Here is a 15,944-nt window from a genome sequence, read left to right as displayed (position 1 = left end):
CCAGTGAGCAGAATAGTAAAACATTTAAAACATATGATAACATGAAATGCATCACATCACAGCTAATCACATCAAGGATGAATTTGTCACCAATAGTCCCCTACATGGACCAACTGTGCCAGGGGCGTAGAATGGGCCTCACTGGTCTTTCTCTTACATAGTGCCAGGGGCGTAGAATGGGCCTCACTGGTCTTCCGTACCGTATCATCATCATCATAGCATAGGGGGACTAATGGATCATTCAACATCCATCCACATCATCAAACATAATATGCAATGCAACATATTCGTGAGTCTAATGCAACACCCTATTATCTCATGCATGTTCGGCGGCCGAACATGAGGTTCGGTGGCCGAACCTGGTTTCTTTCAAACAAAACTTTCGGAGGCCAAAAGTGCTCCCAAAACCTATCCACGTTCGGCGGCCGAACATGACTTTCGGCGGCCGAACCTGGTAAAGGTTCCATGGTCTTTTTCATTTAAAAACTCAAATTCATTCTTACTTAAAAAAATCATTAAAACATGAAAACATTTGTGAAAACATGATTTTACCCTTCTAGAGGTCTCCGACATCCAAGATTCCACCGGACGGTTGGAATTTCGATACCGGAGTCTAGCCGGGTATTACACAATTCATCAAACAATGCTCAATTTTCCAACAGAACAAATACGAAGCCATGAAGCCAGCTGGTCTCCTTCAGCCACTTCCGATTTTGAGTCAAGTTTGGTCCGAGATATCAGCTGATTTTATGGAAGAACTCCCTTTTTCTAATGGCTACATGGTGATTCTCATGGTGGTGGACAGGTTATCTAAATATTGTCATTTCATTCCTATGAAACATCCATTCACTACTACTGATGTGGTTAAAATATTTATCAATCAAATGATTCAATTGCATAGAGTTTCAGAAACCATTCTTAGTGACAGGGATAAGATATTCACTGGTGCCTTTTAGAATCAAATGTTCAAATTACAGGGGATGCAATTATGAATGAGCTCAAGTTACCATTCCCAATTAGACGGATAAACCGAAGTCACTAATTGAATATTGGAGCAGTATTTGCAGTGCTTTACGAGTGACCAGCCAAAGAAGTGGCTTGACTGGCTTCCATAAGCTGAACTCAGCTACAATACTAGTGTGCATTCAGCTACTCAGTCCACACCCTATGAGATTGTCTATGGTCGGCCACCTCCAACTATCACATCCTACATTCTAGGCACCACCAAGGTTGCTGCAGTGGATGATTTTCTTAAGACAAGAGATGAGATCCTAAGTGATCTAAAAAGAAATATTTATTTGGCCTAAGATCGCATGAAAATGCAAGCAAACAAAAACATATGTGAGGTTCAATTCGAGGTTGGAGACTTTGTGTATCTCAAGCTGCAATCATATTGACAGAAGTCAGTGGCTTTTCTATATTTTTTTAAGCTATCTGCTAGGTTCTATGGCCCATATAAAATCCTGAAAAAAATAGGAGCTATTGCTTATCGGTTACACCTTCCAGATGGGGTGCAAATTCACAATATTTTTCACGTCAGCCTATTACACAAGTACTTAGGCACACGACCAGAACCATTGCCAAACTTGCCACCAGTTGCTCATGACTCTAGTCCTTTGCCTACACCTTCCAAGATTTTGGAGAAAAGAATGGTTCAGAAGGGGCGTTGTCATCCGTACACTGAAGTTCTTGTTCAATGGCATAGCACCAGGTCATCAGACGCTGCATAGGAGAATTACAGAAAATTTTCTCGACTCTATCTAAAGTTTGTCCTTGAGGACAAGGACAATTTCGGCAGGATGGAATGATGAGAACTGATTGGAACGTCATCAACACAAATATAGTCCATGATACTTGCTGCAATTTAGGATGCCATTTTCCATTTCCCTTAATTTTGTTTTCCAGTTGTTATGCAGGTGAATTCCAGTTGTTTGACCGTTATTTTCCTTTTCAGTTTGTAGCGTGGGTGAATCCACGATCCTTTATTTTCTTGTGTTATGCTAATTTAATTGACTATAAATTAATCATTTAGTGAAAAATAAAATTATGTACAAAATGTTTTCATTTTTCTTTCTCAAAAATTTTTTATTATAAAAATTATAGTAAATCAAATTACTTATAACTCAATCATTTTAAAGGAAAATTTTATCATATCATTGATGTTTATTTAAATGTATAAAAACAAAATAGTTTAGCTATGCAACTGCCTGCATAAACATTCAAAATACCATAAATTGAGAATTTATTTATATAACTCTATCACTTAATAAATTACATTTTTTAAATCTTATTAGATAGATATATCATACTATAAATTTAGGGAAAAAAAAAAAGTAAAGAATCAAATTCAAAATTACTTAGAATAATTTCTCAATACCGTTTCCATTAGACTAAGAAGTGGCTAGCCACAATATCAAAGATGAAACCCTTCTAAAAAATAAATTTCGTGTTCGTCATTTTAAAAATTGATTTTCTGTGACTCTATTTTGGCTTAGACAAATTAATTTTTTATATTCGTTATTTTGGAAATTAATTTTCTTACATCATTTTACGCTATGACTATTTTTTTATTATTATTATGAATGGATGTAAAACTCTATTAAATGAATTTGAAGGTATTATTGTATTTTTGTTAAAAGATTGGACTAAATTGCTTATTTAATAGCAAAGCAATTATTTCCACTTCTCCATCCTATCTTGTAAATGTATTATTATATTAATGCGAAAATATTAACAAGCTTATTCATAGAGCTTTAAATAAATATGCTTTAAATTTTAATAAGTCATGTACTTATAATTTAATAAATAAATATAAAAAATATACATAATTACAGGTATTTTAATGAATATTTTTAAGTCGCAAATTTTATTTTAAAATAATAATTAAAAATTAAATTTTATTTCATAAACACATGCACATTATTAAACTTTTTCAACCTTTTTTATCACAACCAAACAATTTAAAAGCTTAAATTTAAATTGCAATATATAAAGTATTAAACATTAATAGCAAATTTGAATATACTAATTAATAAAATAGAAATTTACTACATTTATTTATGATTTTTTGTAAATATTTAAAGTGACTAATAAAAATTTGAAAATTAACTAATAAAAATCAAAATTTGTTCTACCTTTTAAAATATCTTTAAAAATATTTAGCGAGGGAAATTACATATATTTTCCAGGAAAACTAAACCAAACAAAACTCACTACTCAATAAAACTTCTATAAAATCAACGGGCGACAATCCATTTATCAGACACCTTCACCTACTTTATGTACCTAGCTTAAAACCACAGCAACTGTGGAGGAAGTAAAATAAAAATTGGAAAAATAAAAAAAACAAAACGACTTTTAGAAGGACGGAACGACGCCGAATTCGTAGATACTACTTCGATCAACTTCACTATTAGATCGTTTCGTGAATCTTCCTTTGATTCTGGGTCTCATCTCAGCGTAAGCTTTTCGCGATGCGTATCTAATCGTCTTCTCGAACTTCCGATTCTTTCTCTTTTCTTTGTATCTTAACACCCTTGCTTCCCTATCCACTGCAGACAGCTGAACCTTTTGATTTGTTGACTCCATCATGTTGCCGCCATCCGGCACTACCCCAACGTCCAGATATGAGGATGATACCTGAGGTCACATGCACTCGATCAGAGCTTTTTTCCTTAATTTTAAAATATTAATATTAAAAGCTAATTTCAATTGCTATTAGGAAACTTACAATATGACTTGGGCACCCTGACTGGGTGTTGTAACCGTAGGCTAACGGTTTGGATGCAGTGAAGTCGAGCCCAAAGTAATGATCATTCACTAATGGAGCTTGAACGCTCTTGCTTTGCACAGGCACAACACCGTCCGTGGTGGAGTCGTTCTGCTCATATGCTTCGAGTTTCGGATACACCGACGGTGACGGACCGTAGTCCAGATCCAGATATGGTTCCATATCCGAGAACACGTAGTGATTTGTATTCAGATCTGGACTCTCCATCATCTTCGGGTTGGGATGATTTGGAAGAAGCCACGAGGCTGCCTCTACTTCCTCCCTGCTGACAACGGCGTCTCCATCCACGTCGGAGAAGTAACTGTCGTCAAGGAAGTTTATGTTAGGCTTAACGGCAGGATCCGAGCCAACTAACTCGTAGAACGGCGTCACAGGAACTCGCTCGTGTCGGCGAGCCAGTGGATTAGCGGAGTGAATGTCACGGTCACACGTGACGCAGAGGGCTGCAGCATCGGCCTTGCAGGTTACATGAGCTGGTGCTTGCTCACATACCTCACAAACCCACACACGCGCGTGCCGTGAAGCAAGCTTGTTGGCGGCATGAACGTTAGAGTCACAGTTGATACAGAGAAATGCTGAGTCAGCGCGGCAGAAGAGAGTCGCCGTTGCCGATTTGCAAGAATCACAGAGCTTGGAAGCCATTAGATGCAAGGATGGAAGCAGGCCGTCTGGCACAGTTATCTTCTGGTTTGTATATTTTTGCGTGTACTGTGGCGAGAGGAGAAGAGAGAAGTTATGAGAGTATGAGTCAATCAGGTGGGCCCAGGGAGATCTGGGAAGTAGCGAATAGGAGGGAGACGCATGGATTTGGCTTAGCCAAACTAAGAAATGATTTTATCAATGTCAATTTGGACATGGAGCCCATGTGAGAAGGACAACTTGAGATTGATAGCGGAAGGGCGGGGGTATTTTTGACTTTTCATTGTCCTTAAGTTGTTTGGCAAGTAATAAAAACTTGTCCGGAACTGAAAGTATCGATAATGTGAGAGCCCCACCCACCTACATGGTTGACTCATTTTAAAAGGGATATTATTGGATATTCTTAATATTTCACCTTATCATCAAGTTAATAGTTATTAAGCCTTCTAGTTTTAGACTAGAGACCAAATACCTATTATTTTTTGTCGGTTCAGTGGTCCTTAGGAGCAAATTTGGGACAGAGGGGTCCTCACCTCTCCTCCTTCTGTTCGAAAAGTGGATTTCCTTCCCCACTTCTAATTTTCTTTTTTCTCTGGTTCTTTTAGATGTTCGACAATAGATTGATGAAAAGTGTAGAGGGCAGTTTAGATCTGTTGTATTTATTAGTTTCATTGTTTTTTTAGGGGTGTATAGGCTATACATGCATGGGTTTCTGTGTTTCAATAATTGATTTGGTTTCGAAGCTCCTTTGCTTGCATGGGGAGTGGAGTTTTCCCTCTGTGCCTTCTTTCCTCCCTCTATTTTGGAGTCATCTACATGCTTTATCCGCTTCTCGAAGCATAACTTGGGCTGATTTTATCATCTTTGATTTGCCCATTTAGAATAGTCAACAGTACATAGATAAATACTAAACTAATGACGTATATACTTCCTCTTTACTTAGGGTGGATGTTGATTCGTTGAAATTATATTCTAAGAGCTAGAATACTATATAATTAGGTTCAAAATAATATTTATGTTGAATTTGAACTTCAAAATAATATTGAATCGAGTTTAATTTTGACGTATTGAAATGAAGTCCAACCACTAATTTTGTCCACTGATTTCGTCGTTATTACCATTGCCATAGGACTTGGATGTCATCGTCTTCCAGTGCAAATCCTGCTTGTTGAAGCACTATTCTGCATATGCAATGAACACTGCCTTTATACTGCTAGCTTAACCCATTCCATTGGCTGCTTTGTCCTGGTTCACGAGTATATAGTCCTCTTCTCACCAAACTCCTCCACACGAAGGCCACAAGCCACCCAGGAAAAAACAGAAGTTCTGCTTTTTCCTGTGACGATTTCCAAACGTCAAATGGGGAAATCCTACAACATATCCACTTGCCATCATTGATTAGCCTTTGGCCAATGTACTAGACAACCCATTTTGTGAAACTTGATTATCTGGGAAAAAAACAAACTTTATGTCCAGCAAACTCTAAAGAAGCTCACCAGTTCAAGCCCTCAAAGTGGCCTTCACCCTTAACAGCACGTCTTGAAGATAGCCCACTGACGATTTTTTATCATGCGCAACTCCGAGGCCTCGGTCACAGCAGCATCGTCAAGAGCACCAGGGAGGTCCTGCTTATATAAGCAACAAGTTCAACGCGTTACAAGAATCTCCAATAATTGGAGAAATTTTTTTTTGCCACTGATACAAGGATAGTAGATTAAATGATCTCATACTTTATACACAACTCAAAGCCCGTCTTGGAAGTGGACCAGTAAATCAACATATAGTAGGCTATGACATAACTAAAGAACTCTCTTATTTTCTCTCATTTGTAGAAGATGAAGAAATGCTTTCAACCTGCTTGTTTGCAAAAATGAGGATAACTGCACCTTTCAATTCTTCCTCCTGCAAATTGGAATTCTGACATTCTTTATTAAACAGATATAGACTATTCAAGTTTCCATTAGATGTTAGTATGTCTCAATGTACACCTGTCCGGATATATAACAGGACAGAAAATCAACTAGATTTTTTTTCTCTTCTACTGTTATTAATTAAAATTTCAACTTTCTTTTTTTCCCCCAATTTTCTAATACCTAGAGCATAAGGAAAGAAAAACAATCACATAAACCCAGCAACTTGTGGTCCTAATCACAGCATGCTAGGCTTCCTATCAGTGGAGCACCCCTTGCCACAAATCACTCAGTATCAAATTCATGTCCATCTGCATTGCAGCCTAAATTGTGACCACCTTAATTCCTTTACCTTATAATACAATAAGCATTTCAGTAGAAAGTATTGGCACTAACATAACATATATTGATTGAAGTTTTCTATAGCACATGTTAAATTAAGCAACTGCAAGTGTTGTGTCTCTTTGTTATTTTTCAGAATCAAGGAAGTCTAACAATATCTTCCACTTGAAGGGGATATCCTAACCTCTGAGAGCAAGAAATAAAACTCAACAGTCATTACCAGCTAAGATAGCTTTCAAATTAACTAAAATTAAAAATAAATAAATAAATAACAAGCTTTTTAACGACCGAGATGATATCCTCATATCTACCATAAAGTAATGTAAAATAGGCTTGCTTTATAATGCCTATTCAAGAAAAAACCTCCAAAATTGAATGAAATTCTTCTTTGGCCATTCCAATTCTATCAGTACCACTTGAATCAACAATATAAATTACAGCTTGAGTATTAGGGAAATAACATCTCCAGTACAGCCTGAAATAAACAAACCAATTCACCTCGAAAGGGAAGCGTTGACAAGGTTAACATGGAAATGAATGCCAAATTTCTCTAGCATGCAATCAAGGTAGAAGACCACACAAGAAGAGCAGCCAACATGAGCACCCCAAACAAGGAACTTGAGTTGTACTGTTCAACAAGAAACAGAGAAGAAGCACTAAACAATATTCTTCACAGATAGAGGCAAGCTAAATGCACCCAAAAAATAAACTACTATCAATAGCGACCATGATTGCAACATTTGCATTACCAGCAATAACAGAAACAACAACCCAAAATATTAGGACTCTCTCTTTCTGGTGAGTGCATACCCATTCACAAATGTCCAGATAACCAAAATAATAAAGAATGTACCCAAGATTAAAAAAGAAAAAGATGGGGTCCCTATTTCCTGATTTCAAACAATGATGAAATGTGTTTTCCTATAATCTTTTCTATTTAATTTTGTGCTAAGTGAGATTTAAACCTAAAGGTCTCTCTTTACTATCTTTTCTTTCTGCTGTTTATACCATTTTCTAGTTATCATAACACTTTTATCAACTTTTGACATTTAAAATTGCACAAGGGGGTGCTGAGGAAGAAATCTTATGCTTCCTAATTTTTGTGGTCTGCAACGGTGGCCAAAACTAAACGATCTGAATGCTTAATCATCGACCATAATTTTATTCAAAACACCACTTATTGGCATTCATACCATGGTTTCATAAAGAAAAACGTCTTATGAATACCCCTCTACATAATTCCCTCAAGACATTTTGTTTCTTGGAGACACCAAGATTAATAGCAATTCAATATTGTCTGGTACGTTAGTTCAGCACTTAAGGCCTTCCAGGGTATTATGTATCAATATTCAGAAATAAAGTGATACAGTCCTAGTTTCCTTATAATAGCAATAAAATGAGTATCACAACAAATGCTTTACACTAAAGCATACTTTCAGTTGCACTTTCATCATCACAACTAACATCATGCTGGTTGTAAGCAACTATACTGATATACAAGTGTCCTAAACTATACATAAGTCATAAATAGTAAAACTTCTGAAAGCTATGGTGAAATCCACGTTAAAAAATTATTATTTCCCTTAAAAAAATCAATGAAAACCTCAAATTAGATTATATTCAGCAATAAGATTGCATATAAATACAAGTTCAGAAAAGGTTGATCAAATTATATTATTGTAGTATAGGAGGCAAAATTAGGAAAATGACAGTGCAGCTTTGAGCTTCCACATCATATCCATCATGTCACTCAATGAAGCAAAAAAGCATGTCAACAAATTGCATAGAAAATCTTATCTCTACCCATTTATGAAACACTATTAGATAACTTAACAAAGACACACGAGAAATGATTCAGTTATGAGATTGCCATGTCTAGACAATCAAATTACAAACTGTACTCCAAAAAAAGGATGAGAATGAAGTAACAAAGTTACCTGATGCTTGTCTGCCCACCTGTTTCAAAAAGGGACAGACCAATTTTAATTCAGAGAGATGGCAGGAAAAATGAATCTGTATAAACTCGTAAACCTAAAGCCAGATGAAGTGGGACTTCCCACTGATTAAATGTAATTTTACTAGTTATAACTCGACATGATAAGAATGAGGAACATTGTTTGCCAATCACATTACATCACAAAGATTACTAAACAAGAGCACTAAATTAAGCTCACTCTGAAACCATGATTACAAAAATAATTGTTATTTCTTTTTAACAGAATGAATGTGATTTTCCTTCATTATATAGAGATTGATCAGATGTGTATAGGGTAAGATAGTCGCCACTCACCCAAATCCCAGACCTGGAACTTAATATTGTTATTCTGTACAGTTTCCACCTTGAATCCAATTGCTGCATCAGAACAAATATATCAAATAAGCTACAAATAAAAGCAAAACTATAATAAGAACAATAAAGAGAAAATAATATAATCAAATGACCTACTTAGGATCGTGAAGACTACCTCGCCCATTTGAAGCCGATCTGAATCAAACAAAAGAAAAATAGCCTAAATATACAGCAGGGAAAAGAAAGAGCGAGGGAAAGCAAGCGAGTAAACTGGAGAGTTGCAGAGAATAGTTGTTTTTCCGGCATTGTCGAGGCCGAGCACATTCGAGCTTCTCTATTGCCGAACAGAGAAGAGAACATTCGAGTAAACAAAATGACCATCCTGGCCTTTTTCCTTTTTCTTCTTTCACTGTCCAGCAAATTCTCTCTAAATCTCTGCGTTGAATTCACAAATACTTTGTTCTTACTGGGAGCTCTAACTTGTTTTCCTCGTCATCCGGTCTCTATGTCCACACGGCGATAGTCGTTGAAGATGTTTTGACTTCTGCGTTGAATTCACAAATACTTTGTTCTTACCGGGAGCTGTAACTTGTTTTCCTCGTCATCCGGTCTCTATGTCCACATGGCAATATTCGTTGAAGATGTTTTGACTTTCGATCAACAAAACGTTGCCGTTTAGTAGTCGGGGCCCTGCCCCTCATCGAGGCCGTTGCTCATGCTGCTGTGCAACGTTGCTTACATCCTCTTCTGGGTTTTGTTATGCACTTTTTTTTTTAATCAAATATTATAAAAATGTGGGATTAAGTGTTAATAAAATATTAAAATGACTAACTCACAAAATAATAACAAATTCTAGCAAATTAGTTTTCTTGGTAATATTTTGGGAAGTAATGAATTTAAACTAATACCAAAGGTTTTCTAGGTCATTTTCTTCTAATACCCTGCATCTCAACTCGTACAATGGAATTTTTTTTCCAACTGCTTTATTTACATATGTATGTAGTTCTTTTTCAAAAGCATTGAATTCTGCGGTCACAATTCCAAACCGTCTTTAACTGCATTTCGAAACAATTTAATTTAAATAATTTTTATTTTAATAATTTACATTTGAAATTAAAAAAAAAAGAATTCTTTTAAATTAAAATCTCACATGATTTAATAAAAATTCATTTGTAAAATGAATAATGCCAAGTTAAGATTTAATAATCAAAAGGAAAAGGAGAAGACATCCCCTCCAGTGAGAACAAGATTCGCCTTCACAGCCATCCAATTCCAGGCAAAAAGATGGAAGGGGTTTTTTTTGTGCGTTGTGTATATACATATGTGGCGAATAAAAAGCAGCAGAAACAGGTGGTCCAGTAACATGTTAAAGGCAAGATAAGAAAAATGCATATATATTACTTTTCTTCCCACTCAAAATCATTTTGTAAATCGCTAAATCTTTCAGCTGTTATTAGTAAAATTTTAACCTCCATAAATGAAAAGGGCATTAAGAATAAAGAACATTACAAAGAAGAAATGTTAGCCAAGCATCAATCAATGACAATAACAATCAAGACCACTCCTGCATAGAATGCATTGAGAAGCTGATGTCAGCACTTCGTCTGACAAAGTTAGCCACCTCCTGACTTGAGAATATTACTCAACCTGCAAGTAATTATTATTTTTCCAATTAGAAAATCAATATGACTAAGCATCACCAAACTAGAATTCGCATTGCTGTAGCATGCATGTTATGCAATTAATCAGAATTGAACTGCCTAACTCTGAGTAGGACATTAAGGAGTGGGGTTTCCTTTCTGAATTGAATAGGAAAAAGTTGTGTTTGTTTTACATTGATCTCCAGTTTCAATGGATTCTTTTCATTGCATTTTATGATCAATGTTTCCCATTCCTGGAAAAGTCAATGCCTTCTGAATTTAGTTGTCAAATTCCAGGGCTGACTACAAGTTTCATGATTATGGTCATCTGAGCTTTCTTTGGGGCAGTATGTGGGGAACCTCATCAAAGATGAGTTGCCACTCAGAAACTCCCAAAGCACAAGGAAAAAGATAAACAAGAAATCAGCCTAATGAGCAATGACTAAAAAGGTACAACAGTACAACTATCGTGTAAATAAATTATATACAGATACACGTAGTTGCTCCGGCTGCTTGATTTTCAGATTGCTATTCAGCAGGTTGTTTGTGGACTGGGAACTGCAGGTGGTTCTTTAAAGTGAGGGCGCTTGGGGGGATAAATTCAAGTGGCAGTTGGGGCCTGTCGGGTTAGTGGGAAGAGAAAGGAGGGGATTGGGAATAAAAGAAAGCATAGCAAAATAAATAAACCTCCTAGAGTTGGGTTTGAAAAAGCTGGCGGACATTAAATACAAGTGCCAGTAGAATTATTATAATGATATCAAGGAATACCATAAGTGATAAGTTGTTTCATCCAAATTCCACAATAATTCAAATAAAAACCTCCATATCCAGCAAACTTTACAGATACTTACCAGTCCAAACCCTCAAATAGACCTTCGCCCTTAACAGCACATGCCTTGAAGATGGCCCACTGGCGATTTTTTATCTTGTGCAACTCCAAGGCCTCCGTCACAGCAGCATCATCAAGAGCGCCGGGTAGGTCCTGCTCATATAAGCAATAATTCAACGTGTAAGACAAATCTTTAAATATTGATGAAATTTTCCGTCTCTGAAACAAGGAATTGTATTAAATACTTCTATCTCATATTGTATGGACAAACTCAGAAAACGGAAAGCCCATCTTGGAAGTGGACCAGGAAATCAACATATATTAGGCTGAGATATAACTAAAGAACTGTCTAAATTTTCTCATTTGTTGAAGATGAAGAAATGCTTTCAACCTGCTTGTTCGCAAAAATGAGGACAACAGCCCCTTTCAATTCTTCCTCCTGCAAAAAGGTTCAATTTTAAAATATTGGTATTTTAATATTCTTATTAAACAGGTAAACATTATTCAAATCATAGCAAAAGAAAACAAGTATAGTTATGATGGTATCCTCACATAAACTGATGTAAAGTAGGTTTTCTTAATAATGTCTGTCAAAGAAAATACCTCCAAAATTGCATGAAATTCTTCTTTGGCTATTCCAATTCTATCAGTATCACTTGAATCAACAACATAAATTACAGCTTGAGTATTTGGGAAATAACATCTCCAGTACGGCCTGAAATAAACAGGGCAAATTCACCCCAAAAGGAAAGCGACAAGGAGTTATCATTATCAGGGAATAGAATGCCAAATTTCTCTAGCAAGCAGTTAAGGTGGATGATCACACAAGAAGAGCAGCCAACATGAGCACCCAAAAGGAAATTGAAAATTTATCAAATGTAATCATTCCAACACTATAGTTATATTGTTCGACGACGGGCAGAAAACAAGCACCAAAAAATAATTCTCCATGCACAAAAATTACTACCATCAACAGTGATCATGATTGCGACATTTGCATAAACAACAGTAGCAGAAACTGCAAACCAAACATTAGGACTCTCTCTCTCTCTCTCTAATAAATGCTCACCCACTCATGTACACATGTTAAAGGTCCTGGTAACTAAATGAATGAAGAATGTGTCCAAGATTAAAAAGGAAAAAGTGGACGTTCTTTCCTTTTTCCACAAAAGATGCAATGTATTTCCTCCAATCTTTTCTCTTTATTTTGAGCTTACTGAGATTTAAACCTAAAGTTGGCCCATTACTGTCACTTCTTTCTACCATTTGTACCATTTTCTAGTCTCGTAAACACTTAGCAATGCCAACATCTTAAAATTGCACAAGAGGGTGCTGAAGAAGAGGCAAATCTTGTGGTTATCTACAGGTCCTAATTTTTGGGGTCTGCAATGGTGGCCAAAAACTAAATGATCTGAATCATGAATTATCAACCATAGTTTTATTCAAAACACCGCTTATTCAATTTCATACACTTATTTCATAAGGAAAAACATCAAATGCATACCCCTGTACCTACTTCCCTTGAGGCATTTTGTTCTTGGGAGATCCCAAGATCTGTAGCAATTCATTATAGTATTGTCCATTAGTTCAACCCTTACAGTCCTTTAAGTACCGAAGTTCAGAAATATGGTGATAAACTTCTAGTTTTCCTTCTAATGGAATAAAATGAGCACAACAAACATCAGATATTATGATTGGATAGCACTTTACTCAAAGCGTGCTTTCAATTGGACTTTCATTGTCACAACCAACACCATGCTGGTTGTTAGCAACAACATTTACGTACAAGTGTCCTAAACTGTAATAAGTAACTTGCAAATAGTAAAACCTTTGAAAGTGATAATGAAATCCAAAAACAAACACATGGACGTATTTAGATATCCATCATGTTGATTCAATGAAGCCAAGAAGCATGTCTACAAATTGCAAACAAAATCTCATCTCCACCAGTAATGGAAATATTACTGGATAACTTAGTGCTGTGGCTAGATAATAGATTAAAAGCTTTACTTCAAAAAGGAGGGTGGAAATGAAGTAACAAGGTTACCTAATGCTTGTCTGCCCACCTGTTTCAAAAAGGCACAGACCAAGTTAATTTAGAGTGGAGAAGGGAAAAAAAAAAAAGGAAAAAGAAAAAGAAGGAAAAAGTCTAAATCATAAACTCAAAGCCAGCTAAAAGTGGGACTTCCCACTGATTCGATGTTTTAAATCTAGACAACAATAATGAGGAACAGTATTTGCCAACAATTTATGTGACCTATAATTTTCACTTCGAATCCTTGATTATATGATAAATGTGAAATTTCTCCATCATATGGTGAATCAATCGTAACAGAGCACATGGATAAGATTGATAAGTTGTGTACAGAGTAAAATAGTTGCTACTTACCCAAATCCCAGACCTGGAACTTAATATTGTTATACTGTACAGTTTCCACATTGAATCCAATTGCTGCATCGAAAACAAAAATATCAAAGTACACATTAAAAAAGCTACAATTATAATAACAACAAAAAAAAGAGTAAATCAATGAAATTCAAATGACTTACTTGGGATCGTGGAGACTACCTCGCCCATTTGAAGCCGATCTGGAATTGAAAATAATAATAATCATTAATATAGAATTGTAAAGAAAAGAAAAACCCTAAACATATACCACGGAGAAAGGAGAGGCAGAAAGCAAGCAAAATGAGAGAGTTACAGAGAATGGTGGTTTTTCCGGCATTGTCAAGGCCAAGAACAAGGATTCGTGCTTCTCTATCGCCGAACAGAGAAGAGAACATTCTAGTGAACAAAATTCCCATTTTCCTCTTGTTTCACCGTTCAGCGAATTCCCTCTGCATCACTTCGTTGAATTCACAAATACTTTGCTCGTTCACACTTCATCTGCACAGCACACAGCAATTTGCAATATTCCTCGTCTTGGAGATGTCTCTACTGATTAAACCGATGCCGTTTCACAGAAATGAAACGATGCCGTTTAGAATCTTGAGATAACAATAAACTAGAATGCACGATGAAGGATAAACGATGCCGTTCATAAGTGAATAATTCACAAAATAATAACAATTGCCGTATAATTAAAAACATTTTTTACAAAAAAAAAATACAATGTTTTTTTCCTTTCAGTTCAAAAAAAAAAAGTTTTTTCCTTGATATTTTAAAATAATTAAATTAACACATGCTTTTAATTTCATAATAAGACCTATGGCTCTATCTTGATTAATATAATTCAATTGATACAAATATATTTTTTTTTATGAAATTCGTTAATTCAATTAAAATATACATATAATTAAAATAATAAAATGGAAGCATTTAAATAAATATTTAATTTAAGGTTGTTAAATTTATTTTTGTATAAAATCAAATTTATAACAATCATATTTAATAAGCTATTTTTTTTATAACATTCATTCCACGTTACTTAATCCAATGTATATGTGATGATTTTTTATATAATTTTTATATAAATTATTATCATTATTATTATTATTATTACTAATTTTAATCAATTAAATTCATCACCATTATTATAATAAATTTAATGTCTAAAATGAAGTAAAAGATAAATTTAATATATATTTTTTATTAAAAAAAAATTTAATATATATTTTAATAAATTTATCTGAATTTATATATTCTGCTATTGTATATTCTGCTATAGTCATATTTGATTGTACGTTTAGACATACTGCGCTCTTTTCTATCGTCATGTGGCCATTTATTTTCATTCGGTGCCATGTAAATACGATTTTAAATATTACGAGATCAGCTGTCCTACGAATTCAACAAATTAATTAAGTTGGATTTCTCATATGTAGACTTGAAATCAATCCGATCTGTCAAAGTAAATACTGAATTTATATGTGAAGCAGATCTATATATTAAGTTTTAATAGAATTAAGAACTCATTTTTTCGGCACAAATTCAACTATACTTAGATCGTTGAAGGACGATTAATATGCTTACTTTTAACTAAAATAGAGCATATTAATCTTTTATATTTCATTTAATTAAAATTATTACTTTTTCATTAATTATACAATTTTTTTTATATATATGCATATAAAATCGATTAAAGTTATTATTTAATTAATTAAATAAATTTATTATATTAATTTTTGCTGGAATCTTACTTTAAAATTTCACTAGAATTTCAAATCTATCAATTAAATTAATATTTTATATTATTTATTTAGTTCCATTAAAATCCTAATTTTATTTCTATATATTAATATTATTTTTATATAAATAATATTAAAAATATAGTTATAAAAGAAAATAATATTTGTATAAATTATATATATTTTTGTTTTCTCAAAATATATTTAATGATTTTAAAAATATTATTAATTAATAAACTTTAAGCAATAATAGTAACAATTACTATTATATTATATTACTACAATAAAAAAACAATAATCTATTCTAAAACATTATTTATAGCAAAAAAGAAAATTTTATTATATTATTTTTATTATAATGAGATTATATTTTATT

The 15,944-nt window shown here is 34.2% G+C and overlaps 2 protein-coding genes across 2 annotated transcripts; both read right to left on the bottom strand.

Annotated features, from left to right (window-relative positions):
- Positions 1–3,112: 3,112 nt before the first annotated feature.
- LOC110611423 (zinc finger protein CONSTANS-LIKE 4) lies at positions 3,113–4,533 on the bottom strand. The gene is made up of 2 exons (XM_021751749.2): positions 3,731–4,533; positions 3,113–3,639 (listed from the first exon to the last, which is right to left on the bottom strand). The coding sequence occupies exons 1-2, from the start codon at positions 4,430–4,432 to the stop codon at positions 3,358–3,360; spliced, it is 984 nt and encodes a 327-aa protein (XP_021607441.1). The 5' UTR covers positions 4,433–4,533; the 3' UTR covers positions 3,113–3,357.
- An 883-nt stretch (positions 4,534–5,416) lies between these two features.
- On the bottom strand, positions 5,417–14,357 carry LOC110610412 (ADP-ribosylation factor 1). The gene is made up of 11 exons (XM_021750324.2): positions 14,143–14,357; positions 13,991–14,029; positions 13,830–13,892; positions 13,488–13,506; positions 12,044–12,155; positions 11,832–11,879; positions 11,463–11,593; positions 9,128–10,618; positions 8,972–9,034; positions 5,926–8,637; positions 5,417–5,799 (listed from the first exon to the last, which is right to left on the bottom strand). Exons 1-8 carry the CDS (start codon positions 14,243–14,245, stop codon positions 10,585–10,587), a joined length of 549 nt encoding a protein of 182 aa, XP_021606016.1. The 5' UTR covers positions 14,246–14,357; the 3' UTR covers positions 5,417–5,799; positions 5,926–8,637; positions 8,972–9,034; positions 9,128–10,584.
- Between the last annotated feature and the right edge of the window lie 1,587 nt (positions 14,358–15,944).

The sequence above is a fragment of the Manihot esculenta genome, chromosome 3, assembly GCF_001659605.2.
Source record: "Manihot esculenta cultivar AM560-2 chromosome 3, M.esculenta_v8, whole genome shotgun sequence".
Lineage (NCBI taxonomy): Eukaryota > Viridiplantae > Streptophyta > Magnoliopsida > Malpighiales > Euphorbiaceae > Manihot > Manihot esculenta.
This window is presented reverse-complemented; position numbering and strand designations above follow the sequence as displayed.

Excerpts from the sequence above, each read along its gene's own strand:
- LOC110611423 (XM_021751749.2), bottom strand. The coding sequence starts at position 4,432 with ATGGCTTCCAAGCTCTGTGATTCTTGCAAATCGGCAACGGCGACTCTC. Across the intron at positions 3,640-3,730 it reads CAGGGTGCCCAAGTCATATT|GTATCATCCTCATATCTGGA; the intron begins GTAAGTTTCCTA and ends ATGTGACCTCAG.
- LOC110610412 (XM_021750324.2), bottom strand. The coding sequence starts at position 14,245 with ATGGGAATTTTGTTCACTAGAATGTTCTCTTCTCTGTTCGGCGATAGA. Across the intron at positions 14,030-14,142 it reads CGGAAAAACCACCATTCTCT|ATCGGCTTCAAATGGGCGAG; the intron begins GTAACTCTCTCA and ends TTTCAATTCCAG. Across the intron at positions 13,893-13,990 it reads GGTAGTCTCCACGATCCCAA|CAATTGGATTCAATGTGGAA; the intron begins GTAAGTCATTTG and ends TTTTCGATGCAG.